We start from the raw sequence: 16,372 nt of genomic DNA on the forward strand, positions 1-16,372 counted from the left end.
GGCTCCCCGCGCCCGCCACTTCAGTGGATCCCGCGCCGCGGCTGCGGGTGGAGCGGCTGTATTGTCCCGCGCCGCGCGTTAGCGCTCCTCAGCTCCCAGGCGGTCGATGGGACCGAGCGCCGTGGAGCAGGAGGAGGCGCCCGTCGGGGGGCTCGGGCAGCGCGGGAGCCCGCCGGGGGGCTCGGGCATGCGTGCCCGCAGGACCTGAGCCGTGCTCCGTGGGGAGGCAGCCCTGTGACTGACGATGGGGACGGAGTGGGTCTGTCATCGCGCCGGGCCGTGAGTCCTGCGCCTCTGCCTCCGCCTCGGCCCACTCAGCCCCTCCAGAAGCGCCGGGCCGCTCGGGAACATGGCCCTGGAACAGCTCTGCTCGGTCCTCAAAGGTAAGCGCCCGGGGCCGTGGACGGCGCCCCCTGTGGGCTGAGGCCGGCGCGCGACCCGCCCGCCTCTTCGCGTCCCTTCCCCGCGCCTGGCACCCCGACGCGCCTCTTTGTCTGGCGGCGCTCGCGGCGGCTCGGAGCGGACCGCGGAGCTCTCGCGTCCTGCCCGGAGCAGGTGCTTTCCCGGTGCGCCTCCGCTCCAGCCCTTGAGTGCCTGGCAGGCTCTGGTAGGGTAGAATAGGGAAGCGGCGGCTGGGGAGGCGCTTCGGTGGCGCGGCGGGGCCCTCCGATCTGTGCCCTCGCGCCTCTAACGGAGAATTTCGCACATCGCTTTGCAAAGTTGTGGGCTCGTTATCAATGGAGCGAAGGCCGGTCTTCCTCAAAACGTAATAGCAAAAAGTAATTCCACGCAAACAATAAAAGCCGGATCCGAGACGTCGTTTTTCGAAAAGCCCGGCGACGTCGGTACCTCGCGGTGGCGGGGGACGGAACGGGCAGCCTGGCCGACCGGGTCCCACCTGCTGCGGCCGCGGAGGCTGCGGCACCACTGCGGGCTCCGGGGGCGGCGTGCGGGCGCCGCTGACCCGACTTAGTTCAGCCCCCGGAGGAGCGCGGCTGCTTGGGGCTATGCCCGGGGCTCTTCCCCGGACGCGCTGCTCCCCGGAATGTCACTCCTTCGGCTCCTTCCTGTAGATCTCAAAATACCCTCCCTGGTGTTTGCTGCTTATTTGTTGCACGGAGAACAGTCGGCTTACGAAGTGCACAAAGCTCTGAAACATACTCTAGCGAGTTTGCATTTCCCGGGAGGTATTATTTTAGGGAAAAAATTATATACATAATCTAGATTGCGGTACAAAGTTGCTTCTGAAACTCGAAATGAATAAATCGTTCATCAGTTCTCAGGGAAAACACCATCAAAACTCAGGAAAGGACTTCCTTCCCCACCCCCCCACCTATTTAATTGAGAATGGAACATCTGAATTCTTGCAGTTGTTAGAGAAAAACCTTTTTATATTGAGGGGAAAGTTACAGGCATGTTTGGATTTTTACTATCTTAATATTCATACAGTGACAAATTTTTGTTTTTTTCTTACTCCATATTAACACTTCTTTTCCCCAAATTTGTTTTATTGGAAAGTTTGCTGTAATCTTCCAATTTGAATTGGATGTACTACGTTTTGGACAAACTTAACGTTTAATGGGACGAAAAGTCCTAAATTCTTGAGATTTCATTTATTTAATTTAAAACATTTAACTACCCAAATATACATTTATATTTTCAGCTTGTACTTAAGGCAACCTAGGACTTTTCCAATTGGCGAATATTTATTTCACGGTCCATAAATTCTTAGTGAGTCCTTTATTATATTACAATAAGAAACAATTCTGAAATTTTGTAGTTATCTGTAAACTCCTGATTTATAAAGTCATTACTTGGAAGTTAAGATTTTTTTTAATAATAAACCACATACACAGTAGGCTATCTAACAGTGCTGCTGAATTTTCTTGTCATCGTTTTGACTGTGCATACACCTTGTTAAGGTAATCGGCATCATTAACGGTCGATTCTGAGAGTATCCTCTCCTCACCCACACCCAGAAGAAATCACACGGTTTTGTTTACACAGCTTTACCTGCAGAACTTGCAAAACTGATATCTGGTTTGGGCAGTCTCATTACCGTAGCTGCTCCTCCAATGGTGAGGGGGTTTGCAGCTAATATGCCTTTGCGTTTGCAGTTGGTATACACTGCCCTCTCTGGCTACCGCGAAGCATTTAGTTATTGCACCTTTCAGGAAAGGTTTCTGTGGTGATGGCAGCGCTACAGTGAAAACAATATAGTATCTGGCTTTTCTTTTTATGTTACTCAACCTACACTATTTTTACTTGCTAGAATGTTTTTAAAGCTCAAGCTAAATTTTTGTTTTAAGCTTACTAGAAAGAAGACAAACTATTTTTAAGTCTTCTGTGGTATGTGCATGTAAATGCTGGAAATTGGTTTGGAAAGATTTTTAAAAATTGTTAACAATAATTGATCCTGAGGAGGAAATCTGGAGTACTGAAAGACAAGAGTGAAGGGAGGACTTGCATTTTACTGCACAACCATTTATGTGGCTTGATTTTTTTTTTTAACCCAATGTGTGTATTATCTATATATTAATATTTTTAATTTAAAAAATTGACTTTTAAAAACAAATTGGTTTTTCCCAGTTGCTACTATTCATTGTGTTCCAAAGCATGAAAAAGTATCCTGTAAAGTGGATTGCATCAACAGCAAAGAGATTATTATCTGAAGTAACTATTAAACACTTGCATAATTATAGACACTATCTACCAAAAGTCTTGTTTGGAATATTATCATCAGTTTCTACTAAAGCAACCATAATGTGAGATTTTAAGTAGAATTTTAGTTTTTTAAGATGCCATTGATTCTTTTTGTTTTGCTTTCATCAGTGAGTACAAAAGGATAACTATACTAGGTTTTTTTTAAAGCCCTCCATTTACAGTATTATTGAAAATTAATAATATACTTTTAGCTGTTCATTACCACTCTGGGTCTTACAAAATTTGAATTAACCTGTCTGTACGCCTGTGAAAACCTTAAATGGAGATTGTAAACCCATATTTTTGTGTGCGTTCTTATGCTGCACACTTGCTGCAGAAGAATTCTATTATACTCAGTGATATTTAAAGTATATAAATTGTGGTTAAATTTATGATGTAACAGCACAAATATCCCTTGGTGTACTACCTTTTAAAAATCTTATCTAAGGCTGTTTTAACTCCTGTTCTTCAGTCTTAGGCCTCATCAAAGAACATGAACTAACTATGGAAAAATAACTATGATACTGAAAGGATCCTTGAATAGTAAAGTTTTTTTGTTTTTTTTTTTAACACTGCCTTTTTAAAAAATAACTTCTCAGCTTTTCCCCCAAGGGGTTGAAAAAACTGTTTTAACATTGTCAATTAAAAAGTTTTATTAAACAGTGATTTTATTATAATAAATCTTCAACTGGAATCTAGTTTACATTTTGAAACCAAATTCTTCTTTTAGGAAAATATGCGTTACAAAGTAATCTCAAATCAAAATTACTTTCAGTTCTTTTTTGGGACTAAGAAAGGAAAATGATAGACTACAAATGATAAAAGTCCATATCTACAGTTTTAAAACAACAATCTAAGTTCTTCTTTTGGTACTACCTATTCAACACAGTCTCCTACATTTTTCTGTTTATGCTCCTGCAGAATAATTATTGATGTTAAAAAATGTGTCCCTGCAACACTTTGAGATCCTGATTGTTATATTCTTTCAGTTAGAAAAGAGGATCCTGAGAGGTGATCTACTTCAGGGTTTTCCAAACTTCCCTTAATAATAGAACTCCTTCAAAGTTTCTTTTATAAGAAAGTACTTCAAAACAAGAACAGATAAGAGCAAGGTTGCTATAATTGGTAGGAGGCCTTGCTCTCTTTAATCACCTCCAACCTCTGGGTGAATTTTGCTCATATTTGTTATATTGTATACAGAATTACAGATTGCAGTATGCTAATCTGAAAGTTCATTGTTTTTCTAATCAATGACATTAAAATGTATTCATTTAAATTTGTATAGAGTAATATATTGGAAATTACAGCACAAGAACATATCAAGTCCTCTTTCAGACATAACCTGATCATGTTAAAACTTGATGACAATTGCTGTGGATATTGAAAGGACTCCTTTAATCAAAATAGAGCATACAAAACTGCCATCTCAGAGCATTTTTACCAACAAAAAGTTTGTGAAATTCTTTAGAAAATATAAAAAGCACTTCTGCTACAGTTACTTATTTTTAGAAAAGTGGTTGGGAGTGTGATTAGCATATGTAAACTGGAGTGATCCTAAGGTTCACCGTCCATATTTTTTCTTAACTAGTAAAATAAGATTGAGTCTGGTTATTTTGGGGCACTTTTGTGCTTTGTAGTTTTTCAAAAACAAATTAACTACTATGTCAAGTAGTGTGTGGACTCTAATTGCACTCCATTCTGCTTTCATTATAGAAAATACTAATGAGCAGGGAGACCAGTTAGGTGGTTGTTGCACTCTGTCATCTTGTGTTAGATTTAATAAACCTTATGTTTACCACTTAGATGCTTAAAACAGGAAGGCTTAGAGATATGTTTAATTACTAACAAGGTAAATGGAGCCAGCTTGAGAAAAATAAGAGTAAGGGCTCGGTATCTAAAAAAAGGGAGAAAAACCTCAATTCTTTTCTCATCCCCTGATTTATGCTCACATTAAAAAAATTAAGTCATATATGTAGCTATTGTTAAGCTGATATGTATATTCATCACTTGGCACAGGGCTCTCTGTACTGTATATAAACAAGATCATGCTTAGTCACTTCATGTATTCGTCTAATTTATACAGTGTGCTGTGGTGGGTCAGGCAGTTTTCTAGGCACTAGAGATGCATCAGTGAATTGAGACAGATAATACCTCTCCTTCTAGTAAGAAGAGATGATAATAAACAAGCCCTCAAAATACCAGGTAGTATAAGTAATAATGAAAATAAAGTAAGTTGGAAAAAATGTAGAGCTTTTTTTAGAAATTGGGGAAGCCTCTGAGGCAAGAGGATCACAAGTTCAAAGCCGCCTCAGCAAAAGCAAGGCACTAAGCAACTCATTGAGACCCTGTCTCTAAATAAAATACAAAATAGGGCTGGGGATGTGGCTCAGTGGTCAAATACCCCTGAGTTCAATCCCCAGTACCCAAAAAGAAATTGGGAAGGCCTCACAAGAACTGAACAAAACGAAGCAGTCAGTCATGCAAAGACTGATTCTGGACTGAAGGCGTAGCTTAGTCCCTAAGGCCATAGTTAACTTGGTATGTTGAAGTAATGGGCAGGCCTATGCAGCCATAGGTAGCAGTAGGCATATCAGGTAGTTGGGTACCAGATCACATAGGACCTCAGAAACCAGAGTTAGAGGGGATTCATTCTGAATTTAATGGGACTCTATTGCAAGATTTTATGAAAGGCTGTGAAGTGATCTGATGTATATTTTGAAAAGGTAACTGGCTATTCTCTACACAGTAGGCTTAGAGAACTGTGGCAGAAAATTCTGGTTGTCTCCAAATACCACTTTACTCTTCTTCAGTTGTTTTCTGATTTTTAGTTAAGTACACAATGGTCAAAATAAATAAGACTACTTCCCAGCTTTCTTTAGGGTTTCAGGCCATGCGATTATGTGTAACCAGTTAGATGTAAATAGAAAATAGTGCATGCAACTTACAGGAAGTATTCCTTTGTTTTTTAAACTTTTTATCTTTAGATAATTGTAGATTCTGGACAAGTGTTTTCCAGAGAAGAGGAATGCCTTATGTCTCCATTCTTGCCAATAAGGATGCAGGCATGGTAACTATATAAAGAAGGTTATAATGACTGGCACGCCAGCATCCATATTGAGTTATAAACTGGCCTTGGAAATGAAAGTCACACACAACTGAATAATAAGATAGAAGGAATTTCAGTGCCTGGTAATAATGTAACCTTCACTTGACTGCTTATCTCTAGTTTGTTTAAATGTTGTTTATACTTCTATCTTGTTTAAAATGTTAGTTGAGGATTTTTATTAGGCTAGTTCTAATGCTAACATTATAGCCAGGTGCACAATAAATGAAAGTAGCAAAACCAGACTTAAAGCTGGTAAACAGTCACAGAAGTGAAAATCATGAATACTATCAAATAAAATTAATCTGGAAATGGTTCCTAGAGAAAGTTTTGACAGTGTAAAGGTAATTTGTAGATGCAAAAAGATGTCCATGGCAAGTGCACATCACCAGAAACAAGTGTTTGTAGGACAGTCCTTATCCTATTGCAGTGGTCCTCAAAGTTTGGTTCTGGATCCTATAGCTTCACTAGAGATTTAGTTAAAATGCAGATTTTTTTTTTTTTTTTTTTTTTTTTTTTTTGCGGTACTGGGGATCGAACTCAGGGCTTTGTGCTTGCAAGGCAAGCTCTCTACCAGCTGAGCTATCTCCCGAGCCCTAAAATGCAGATTCTTAAACCCTGCTCTAGGCCTGTTAGGTTAGAATTATCTGAAAGTATGAACATACCCTTCCCCCCACCCATCTGTTATTTCTTGAGCCTTCAAAGTGATCATGATAAGTACAAAAGTTAGAAAAGCACTTTCCTGAGGCTGGGAATGGAGCTCAGTGATGGAACAACTGCCTAGCATATACAATGTCCAGCAACATACACACACACCAAAAAAAGGAAAATGCAAACCACTGTCCACATAATTCCATTTCCAAACCCGGAAGTAGAATTACTGGGTAGAATTTGCATATTTTTAAGCCTTAATACATATTACCAAATTAACCTTCAAAAAGTTTTGCCAGTTTACAATCCTGTGGCAGAATGTGAACATATCAGTTTTTTATAGCCAGATCAATAGTAGCATGAACGTTGAGAAAAACTGAATATCAAAGGAGTATCCTAAGTGGCTAACTATACCTAAATTCAGAGTGGAACCTGATAGCCATTTGCTAATTGGGGGTTACACACATTCTCTATTCCTGGAAGAACCACAATATGAACTTTTGGACCCTTTCCTGGATATATTCCTGTTTAAACTGTCAAGGTAAATAGCCTCTGGAAAGTTCCATTTTGCTGCCCAGACCTGACCAATGAGCTGTGACCTGCAGTCATATTTAAATAACCACCATTAAATAAATAAACAACAACCATTCAGGGCTGAGCATTTCATGCTGGCATTTCTTGTTTACATGGTGGACTGGAGTGGGAACTTAGGAACTTTTATATAAGCCAGCCCCTCTCTTTGTTCCTATGGGTCACGCTTTGGATTTGAACTAAAGACCCTTTTTCCCAAAATTTGCAAACTGTTGAAATAAAGCCTCCTTTTTTGTCTTAAAGTCTTTCCTGGTGAGTTTTTGTTGACATTCTTTGGTGTCAGAAGTTGGATCCAAAGGAACCTTCCCAGTTCTTCTTGGCACTGTCCTGGACCAATAGCTGGGCTTCTGCAAGAGCGCCGAGCTCTGTTGTCTCTCTGGTGGTGCCTAGGCACATCTGAAGAGTCCTCTTGGATCCAGACCTCCAATGCTCCAGGTAGAGAGGTCTCAGAGACTATTCCAAAAAGGAAGGCACTCCCTCATTTAGGTCTCTGGACTCATTCCATAAATGTTACAATTATGGAGACTCCCATAACTGTCAAGTTGCACGGAGCTAATCAGTTACCACCAGACTATCCAGCTTCTTTCATAACTATGGTTCAGAGAACTGTAATTGGTTAAGTTTCTGGACCCATATAACCTAGGATGATCTAAAACTTGAATGACCAAAAAGGGGGTTTTTGAATTCCAAAACTTGATATTTGCATGCACAACAGGTAGAACCAGTAAAATACCAAACCTCTGAGAGATATTCTGCTTCCCTTAAAGGTAAGAATTCCAAACTAAATCTCAAACTCAACAAATTAGAGAAACTAGCACTTGCAGTAACAAAGCCAAACCTACCAATGCTTCTGCAGCACATGCTACCACCATTTCTCCTTGTCCACCATCTGGTGCTTCTCCTCTCCTCTCCTCCTCTCTACCCTTCACTTTTCTCCCTACTCCAGATTCTCCCAGCTCCCATTTTCCTCTCCTCACATCTGGCTCCTTTTTCCAATCATCCAGCCCTTCTCTAATAGTGCCCTTGAGGTCCAAATGACAGGAAATGGAAATAGATTGCCATACTCCCTGGACTAAATAAAAAATATTAGTCATTGTCAAGGATTTCCCAAATTCCAAAGCCAGTACTTAATTCAAGTTAGAATTTTACCTAATCATTATTAGCACTTACCAACCTGAATTTTCAGGTCTTTACAAACTTACTTACACACTTATAGGAAATGCACTGGCCCGGGTATGGATGCTAACTTCAGAGTAAGAAATCCCCTTGATGGTTTTAAGCTAGCGGGTGCCCTTGGATTTGTTAAGGCACAAAAAGCAGCTAGCATACTAAAAGCTTCAAAAGCCATGTAACTCTATACCCAAAAGAAAGATGAATGTGCCCTTGATTACCTAGCTAGGTTTGAACAACCCTTTCAGCAAAATTCAGGAATTAAGGAATTGAGATGAGACTTTGTTGCCCTCAGCATCATAGTCAACGACATGATCTCATTTGGGAAGCAGAATATCTCTATGAAATAGCATCCGTAACCAACCAAAAGCTCTAGAAAAGGATTAAAATTGCAATCACTTAAGTCTTAGATTGTTAGAATATGCCAAACTAATGCCCCTCTACTTAACAACAATTGAAGAGGGACACTCCAGCTGCCCTCAGAACTCAAATCAAAAGGCCTGGTTTTTTTCATAAGCACATGGGCTGTTTTTAAAAGAATCACCTCAAATATAGACACCAGGTACACTTAAACCATGACTAAGCTATTTCACCTCCTCCAGGCAAAACTAAGGGTGTTCTGGGGACATTTCCTCTCTTTAAAAACAATGAACTAGGGGAATTAAATATTTAAATTGGGTATGAACCAGCCAGAGCTGTGTTGGCACCTGGGGTTACTCTATCCATCCTCAAGTTTGACATGCTTTCATGTCCCCGCCCTAGAATTCTTCCAGGTGGTTGGAGTTGCTAACCAACCTATGATAGTTCCCAAAACTCTGTAGTCTTTTCTTTCCATCTAGGCCTTGTAACAGAGTAAGGCCATCCACAGAGCCAAAGCAACTGCAGATGTCATTGGTCACCAGTTCTTGCAGCAATGCTGGTAGTATTTCAACAGGAGTTGCACAAAATAGCAGGCATAAGGTTATTAGAAGAGATAGTAAAAGGGGAAAGGAAACAAGTGAGGAAGGGAGAGAGTGGACCCTCTCAAAGTGGCCTGGAGAGCATGACCCTCCTGTCCTTTTTTGGGGAGGTGGGTACTGGAGATTGAACTCAGGGGCACTTGACCACTGATCCACATCCCCAGCACTATTTTGTGTTTTATTTAGAGACAGGGTCTCACTGAGTTGCTTAGTGCCTTCCTAAGTTGCTGAGGCTGGCTCCAGAGCCGCTGGGATTACAGCCATGCACCACCGCACTCCAGCTTGCTCTTCTATTTTATTGGGGGTCCTAAGTTTCCAGAGACTCCCTCCTAGGGTCTACCTCTTGACTTCTGATTGACAGCAGGATTGCATGAGACATTCAAGCCCCCACTGCATATAGTCTTACCCTTGGAGGGGAGATTTTACTATTATGATGACATGCTGAAGAGCCAAGGCAACTAAGTCATCTTGGCCCGTTCTAACCAGTTCTGATTGGAACTTGTTCTTAAAGATTTTATGGGGGCTGGGGAGATAGCTCAGTTGATAGAGTGCTTGCCTTGCAAGTACAAGGTCCTGAGTTCAATCCCCAGCACCGCCAAAAAAAAAAAAAAAGAAAGAAAGAAAAAGATTTTATGGTTGTGGGGCTTTGTTTTTAATTGGTCTGTCTCCCAAAGTTTTAGAATCTGGTCTGTATAAAGGTCACAACCCCCCCCACCCCCCGCCCCGCTTTCAGGGTAACTTGAGTTCTTATGGGCAGGAAGGAGTCTTTGGGCCTTTGTTTCTCTTGCAGGTAACAGGTTTGCTGAGGAACAGTCACATCCTGTTGACTTAAGCTAGGACAAGGCCACGGGTCAATTGCTTTTTAAAAGAAAGTGTGTGGGAGTCAGCACCATGGGCCCAGTTCCCACTGCTTACATCTATTATCAGTCACTATCTCAGGAAGTCACTGCTTCTTACTCATCCCATCCGCCCCCATACACCTTTACAGGCGGGGTTTTCTGGGAGTATATCAAATCTATGTCTTTTTTCCAAAAGGGGGAAATGATACTAGAATTAACCCCCACCAAAAAGTCCTTACCTTACAGTATCTATTGAGGTAGAACTATCTACCCTACCAATCCTCCCCTTCTTGCCTTCCAGAAATTGCCCAATAGCCTGTGGTTATCTTCCAATACTGATATCAGTCATATCCATTTAGCACTTCAATCAAAATCCAAGTGCATCATAAGCCTCTACTTGCTATCAAGCAGTATACCCTAAATCCCGTGGCTGTCATCCAACCCCCCATATGTGGCTCTGTACATAAGAGACTTGTGTCCTACACCAATCCTTACAGTATTCTCACCCTACCTGTCCACAAACCTAATGGAGGAGGATGAAGAGTTGTGTAGGATTCAGAGCCGCTAACATAGCTACTTCTCAATACTCAGTAGTCCCCAACCCTCAGACCTCGTTGTGCAATGTTCCCCTGAGAGCAGATACTTTAAAGCTGTTGACCTCTGCATTGCTTTCTTCAGTATACCATTACACCCCAATATCCAGTACCTCTTCATCTTTACCTGGAAGGACTGACAATATACCAGGACATTCCTTCCCCAAGGGTATACCAAAAGCCCCACCTACTTCTCTCAAATTCTTAGACTGACTTAACTGTTATCTCCTTCCATTGTGGTTCAACTTTACTTTGATATGTGTATGCTTTTGTGTACTCTGTCCCAAGAGGCTTGCCTTAGTAACAGCATCCACTTGCACCATAATCTGTCATAAGCTCTCAAATGACAAGAAACATGACAGAAGTAGATAGCTTCACCCAAGAATTGGGACCAGTCCAGTGTAACCTCAAAATGAACCTGCAGTCAGTTGAAATCTTGGGTATTTTCTTTGCCCTCCTTTCCCTCGTTGCTATTTTTTTCATCTTCTGTTGTCCCTGAACACTGGTATGTCTTTACTTATCAATTCACTACTGCCCCCCAACCTAGTTCTTTTCATTACTCTCTTGCTAAAACTTGTCTCTGAAGATCCTCATTACCTAGGCCGATTTGACCAACTCTTAGAAAAATTCCTGGGGTTAGGGTTGTGGCTCAGTAGTAGAGTGCTCACCTCACATGTGTGAGGCACTAGGTTCGATCCTCAGCACAACATAAATAAAATAAAGGTATTGTGTCCATCTACAACTAAAAATATATTTAAAAAAGAAAAAGAAAAATTCCCTAACAACCTCTGATACCTCCTTGATCCTTACATCTCCCCCATTCACTGGTCCCCATTTAAATCTAATGATTTCTGTTGTTGTCCTGGCTATCCTAGCCATCCCTGTTGCCCTCTAGAGACATAAGAGAAGAGAGAGAAAAAGGGGGGAAATCATTTTATACTCCCAGGTCTTATCCATGACTGGAAACCTGACAAAATGTTGGGTTTACCACCATATCCTTACTAAAGCCTTGATATCAGTAACCCCACCTTTTAGGTACAAATCTACTTGACAAGAGCTGTTGTTCCCTGCTTCTAATTTACTGCCCACTCCTACCCTCACATTGTAGGTTCCCCCAAAATATATACCAACCTCACCCTCTGAAAATATCACAACTGCCTCTAACTTTTAACTTTGTATCTTAATCAAAACTGTGTAAGTGCTACTCATAAAGCCTGAACACCTCTTTGTCAACAACATGAATCTTGCAATATGGATACTTCAAGTGAAAAACCTACTTCCTTCTGTTACTGCCAAATGAATCATTTTGCCCTGCCTTGGTCTCTTCCTCTTATGGACAACTGGTATTACTCTCTTACCTCCTTTCCCATTAACAGTTCTCTTAACCTCCAAAACGTTTCATGAATCCTTTATGCCCCTGTTTATTTTCATCTGTGGCTACCAGAACAGCTCCTTAGACCTTACCTCTTTGGATATTCAGCCATGCCTTTTATCCTATTACAATTAGACAATTATCCCAACTCAAACACACACTGGAGAGAAGGGGATTCTTTCTGTTATCAATGATTACCCTGATGACAACCCCTCAGATTATGAAAATGACAGCTGTGGGCATTCCTAAGGGTGTGATTTACCAGGAGGGTTGATCCTGGCAGTTGGGCTAGACTTGGAAGAATAGTAGGATCCTGGCTAGGAGTTATCACCTCTTGGAATGAATACACGGTAAGAGACCTTTCCTATGCTGTTAATTTAATCACTTATCCCATTGCTCAGACCTCTAAAGCTCAACAAAAATCTTTGGATTCTCTTGGTTACATAGTCCTGAATAGTTGTATTGTGTTAGGTTATATCCTTGCCGCACAGAGAGGTGCCTTTGCTATTGCAAGACAATGTTTTATGTGGCCAAATACTTCTAGCTAGGTTGAGTCAGAAACTTCCACAATCTTAAAGTTGGCCAAATCCGGGGCTGGGGATATAGCACAGTGGGTAAAGTGCTTGCCTTGCAAGCATAAGGCCCTGGGTTCAATTCCCAGCACCACAAAAAAAAAAAAAAGTTGGCCAAATCCCTAAAGGACCTCTCAAAGGCTCCTCATAGCTGGTTAAGATATTTTCAGGGGGCTACCTTCTGATAGTGGTTCCCTCTAGCATTCTGCCCTGCAGTTTTTATTTAGGACTGAGCATTTGACTTCTCTTGGAGATCAATTTAAGTCTCTTTTAGCAGATACTTGCAAAAAACCTCCACCAGAATCGGATTAGCACCTTCAAGACTCTGGATACATACACTCCAGCCAGAAACCAGAATCAACTTAACCCAAGACACTTTGATTCAGATTTAACAAATATATAGGTGCCCTTCATGAGCAAATGGCTCCAGCTGATTCAACTGGTCACCACCTAGTCACCTGGATCCCAATGTAGGACTGGTTGGACCTAGAGCAGATATCCAACCATTCTGATGCTGTGTTGGGACATAACTGTCTTAATAGATCATTAGCACTTTCTGCTAATGAGTTGAATCAAATGTGGGAAATCTGAACATAGAAAAATGCTGATTTTTCCATGAAAGATATTAAGCAGCTAACTAGACTCAAATTCAAAATGGCTCAGGGTAGCCATTTACTGACTGGGGATCAGACTCATTCTCTGTTCCTGGATGAACCACACATGGAACTTTTTGACTCTTCCCTGGATATGTTCCTATTTAAACTACCAAGATAAACAACTTCTGGCAAGTCCCAGTATGTCTCTCAGACCTGACCAATGAACTGTGACCAGTAATCAGATTTAACCAATTAGGACTGAGCACTTCCTGCATGCTGACATTACTTGTTCACGTGGCAGACTGAAGTGGGAACCTAAACAGGAACTTAATAAGCCAGCCCCTGTGTTATTTCAGTTCATACTTTTGATTTGTACCTATAGTCAAGTCTGTCCCATTTGCAAAATGCTTGTTGAAGTGTCCCTTTTTGTCTTAAAATCTTTCCCAGTTGATTTCTATTGACACTAGAATCTTCTTTTTTAAATATTAGGCTGAATTTCTTTGGTTTTGTGTATTGGCACATATCTCGTGGTATAATAATTTCCCCTTTTTGGTTATATATAAAATAAACATGTAATTATATAAACAAAATATGTAAAAAATTTTTTCTATCTTTAGTAAACAAAGGCGCTCTTCACTCAAAAGATTATACATGATACACACACACACACACACACACACACACACACACACACACACACACACACACACACACACACACACACACACACCCTGTCAGTTATTTTGTGTTTAACTTGAAACAGGGCTCTATTTTTTCCCAAGTCATTATAATATTATACCACAAATCTTTGTTAATTTCATCTTTTCACTGAGGGTTTCAAGTAACTCATGTATAATCATGAATACTTGGGTGTACTTGTCTGTTTTGAGCTTTTTCTTTTTCTTTTCTTTTTCTTTTTTTTTCAATTTCTTTTCCTTACCTATAAGCTACTAGAGAGGAAGGACCCAATCTGCTTGGTTTATTTCCCCCAGGAACTGACTTGCTACCTGCTACACAATGGGTTCTACATATGTTTGTTAGAAGTCATTGGTTTCTTCTATACCATTGCTACATGTTTTAATCACTGTAGCTTTACAATAAATATATATTGCTTTATTTTTCTGTGTTTAATTTCTAATTTTTTTTCCCTTGGCCAGTATAAAAAGACCTTCAATGTGAGCATCAGAGAAAAATTAAAAAGCTACAGTTCTGATTAATATATCAGTAACTGTGTGACATACTAGACCTTTACTACTTTGTTTTACTATTCAGAAATATGTTACTTCTCCATTTTATTCAGTTCGTTTATTTACTTATTCATTTTAGTCTTTGTCTTCCTTAGTGTAGGTATATAGTTTCCAAGTAATTCTCCTGGCTGCAGTTTTAAATAACACTTTTTACAAGTAATAATTTTTACATCTTTATGATATTTATTGCATTGGCCAGAGTTGTCACTACTAAGTAGCAGTGATAAGAATGTCACTTTGGCTTTATTATAGTGGAAAGTAGGATCATTTTGCCCCATTGCCTCAGATTTAGAACCCCTATAAAATTTAAATATACTTAATAATATGTAATAATTATATTAATTAAAATAATATTAATATCACCTATATGTTGTAGATGATTATTTGCAACCTATTTTAATGCACTTCTGTCAATTCCATTGAAATATCTGTAGAATTGAAAACATGGGACTTCATGGGCTAAGCTGGAAGGACAGGAGACAAGATTCTCTGTTTAGAGCCAAAAGGACAGTGATTCAGGTTTAAAAGAGGTGGGATAAAGTAAATAGTTTTGAGGATTTGTTTCACACCTCAGTCAGTACCTGTCTTTGTCATCTAAGTGACTTCATCTTAAATGAGGTCTGTACACAGACACAGGTATATTACAAGTCTACATTAACAGCAGAACCAGAAGTAAGGGCATAAGTGGTAGGTACTACTTTTTCAAAGCCTCAAATCAAAAACAGTTCTCTTCATAATCAAATTGCATGATTAGAGTTTAGAATTTTTATTTTGGTGCAGATTTCTGCCTCAAAAAATTAATGTTTTCCTGTTTGAATTCAAAGTGTAAGATATTTCTGGATTTGAAAAATTATTTGTCCTTTTGGTACAAAGAAGGAGGAACGGTCACATATGATTGGGACCAGAGATAGAACAAAGCACAAAACTGCTTCAGGTACTAAAGAATTCTGGTGTTTGGCATTAGTGAAATTTGTTTTAATATGTATCTGATAATAACTCAAGCAATGTACAAAAATTCTGTTACACATATATGGAAATTCTGTTTAGTATGATGTGGAATTTAGAATGATTTACGTACTGTACGAGTAAATATTTCTATCCCAAATTGCTGTACAGATCTGCTCCATTCTTTATATGTTGTTTTTATATCCCATGGCACAGCTCATTTGATTGAATTGTGAATAGTTAGTAATTTTATTTGGGAAAAAAAGAAATGGTGAGCAGCCCTCTAAATAAAGTAGAAAAGAATATGATAGGTTTTGGCCTTTATTGTATTTTCAGTATGATTCTCTACCTTGCTGTTATGTTCTTCACAAATTTCATAACTCTTATTTTATACAGACTTTTATTGGTGATCATGTATTTTAATTTTTCTGACACATCTTTTTGTCATAGTTATACAGTTGCTCTCCTGGTTTCTGTGTATTTCTTACCTTGTATGCTAGTTTTGTGGTTGTTTGCTTTAAAACTGATTTATAAGAGTAAAGACTGATATAAGTGGAAAACTGTTGTGCCTTTGATTCAGGAGGGAAAACTATATAGAGCACAAATTTTGATCATTTGTTATCTGAATGATATGCCTTGGGAGATAGTATCCTCTAATAAGATAAATTGATATTTGTGTTATTTGCTGAATTATCAAATATATACATTACCATGGATTTTTTTTATCATAAATCCTGTGTTTAAAATAAAATATTTCAAGACCCCATTCCTCTTACTCAGTTACAGTACACAGATTTTGAATAGTTTGAAGGAAGGATTGTTTCTACATAATATAAGATCTTTAATACTACCAGTAACCAAAGAAAGGGAAAGAGGCAAAGTTGCAGAGATGATGGTCAGCAAGGATGCAAAAACCAAAGATGAAGAGGTTAAATACTTTGATTTTTTTAGATGTAAACTGAATGGCAAGAACTGTTTTTACATTGGTGACTTTGGTTAGTTGATGCTTAGTATGTGCTATTGAGTTAGCA

The 16,372-nt window shown here is 39.6% G+C and overlaps 1 protein-coding gene across 2 annotated transcripts in view; it reads left to right on the plus strand.

The window, feature by feature from the left end:
• Positions 1 to 22: 22 nt before the first annotated feature.
• NETO2 (neuropilin and tolloid like 2) overlaps positions 23 to 16,372 on the plus strand; it is a 77,577-nt gene continuing 61,227 nt past the window's right edge. Inside the window, exon 1 of one of the 2 annotated variants that reach the window (XM_079117649.1) lies at positions 23 to 383. In XM_079117649.1, the coding sequence (XP_078973775.1) occupies positions 350 to 383 (34 nt within the window). In that variant the 5' untranslated portion in view covers positions 23 to 349. The remainder of the gene's footprint in view (positions 384 to 16,372) is intronic. The other variant, XM_079117648.1, reaches the window with a different exon arrangement.

The sequence above is a fragment of the Sciurus vulgaris genome, assembly GCF_902686455.1.
Source record: "Sciurus vulgaris genome assembly, chromosome: 17".
Classification (NCBI taxonomy): Eukaryota; Metazoa; Chordata; class Mammalia; order Rodentia; family Sciuridae; genus Sciurus; species Sciurus vulgaris.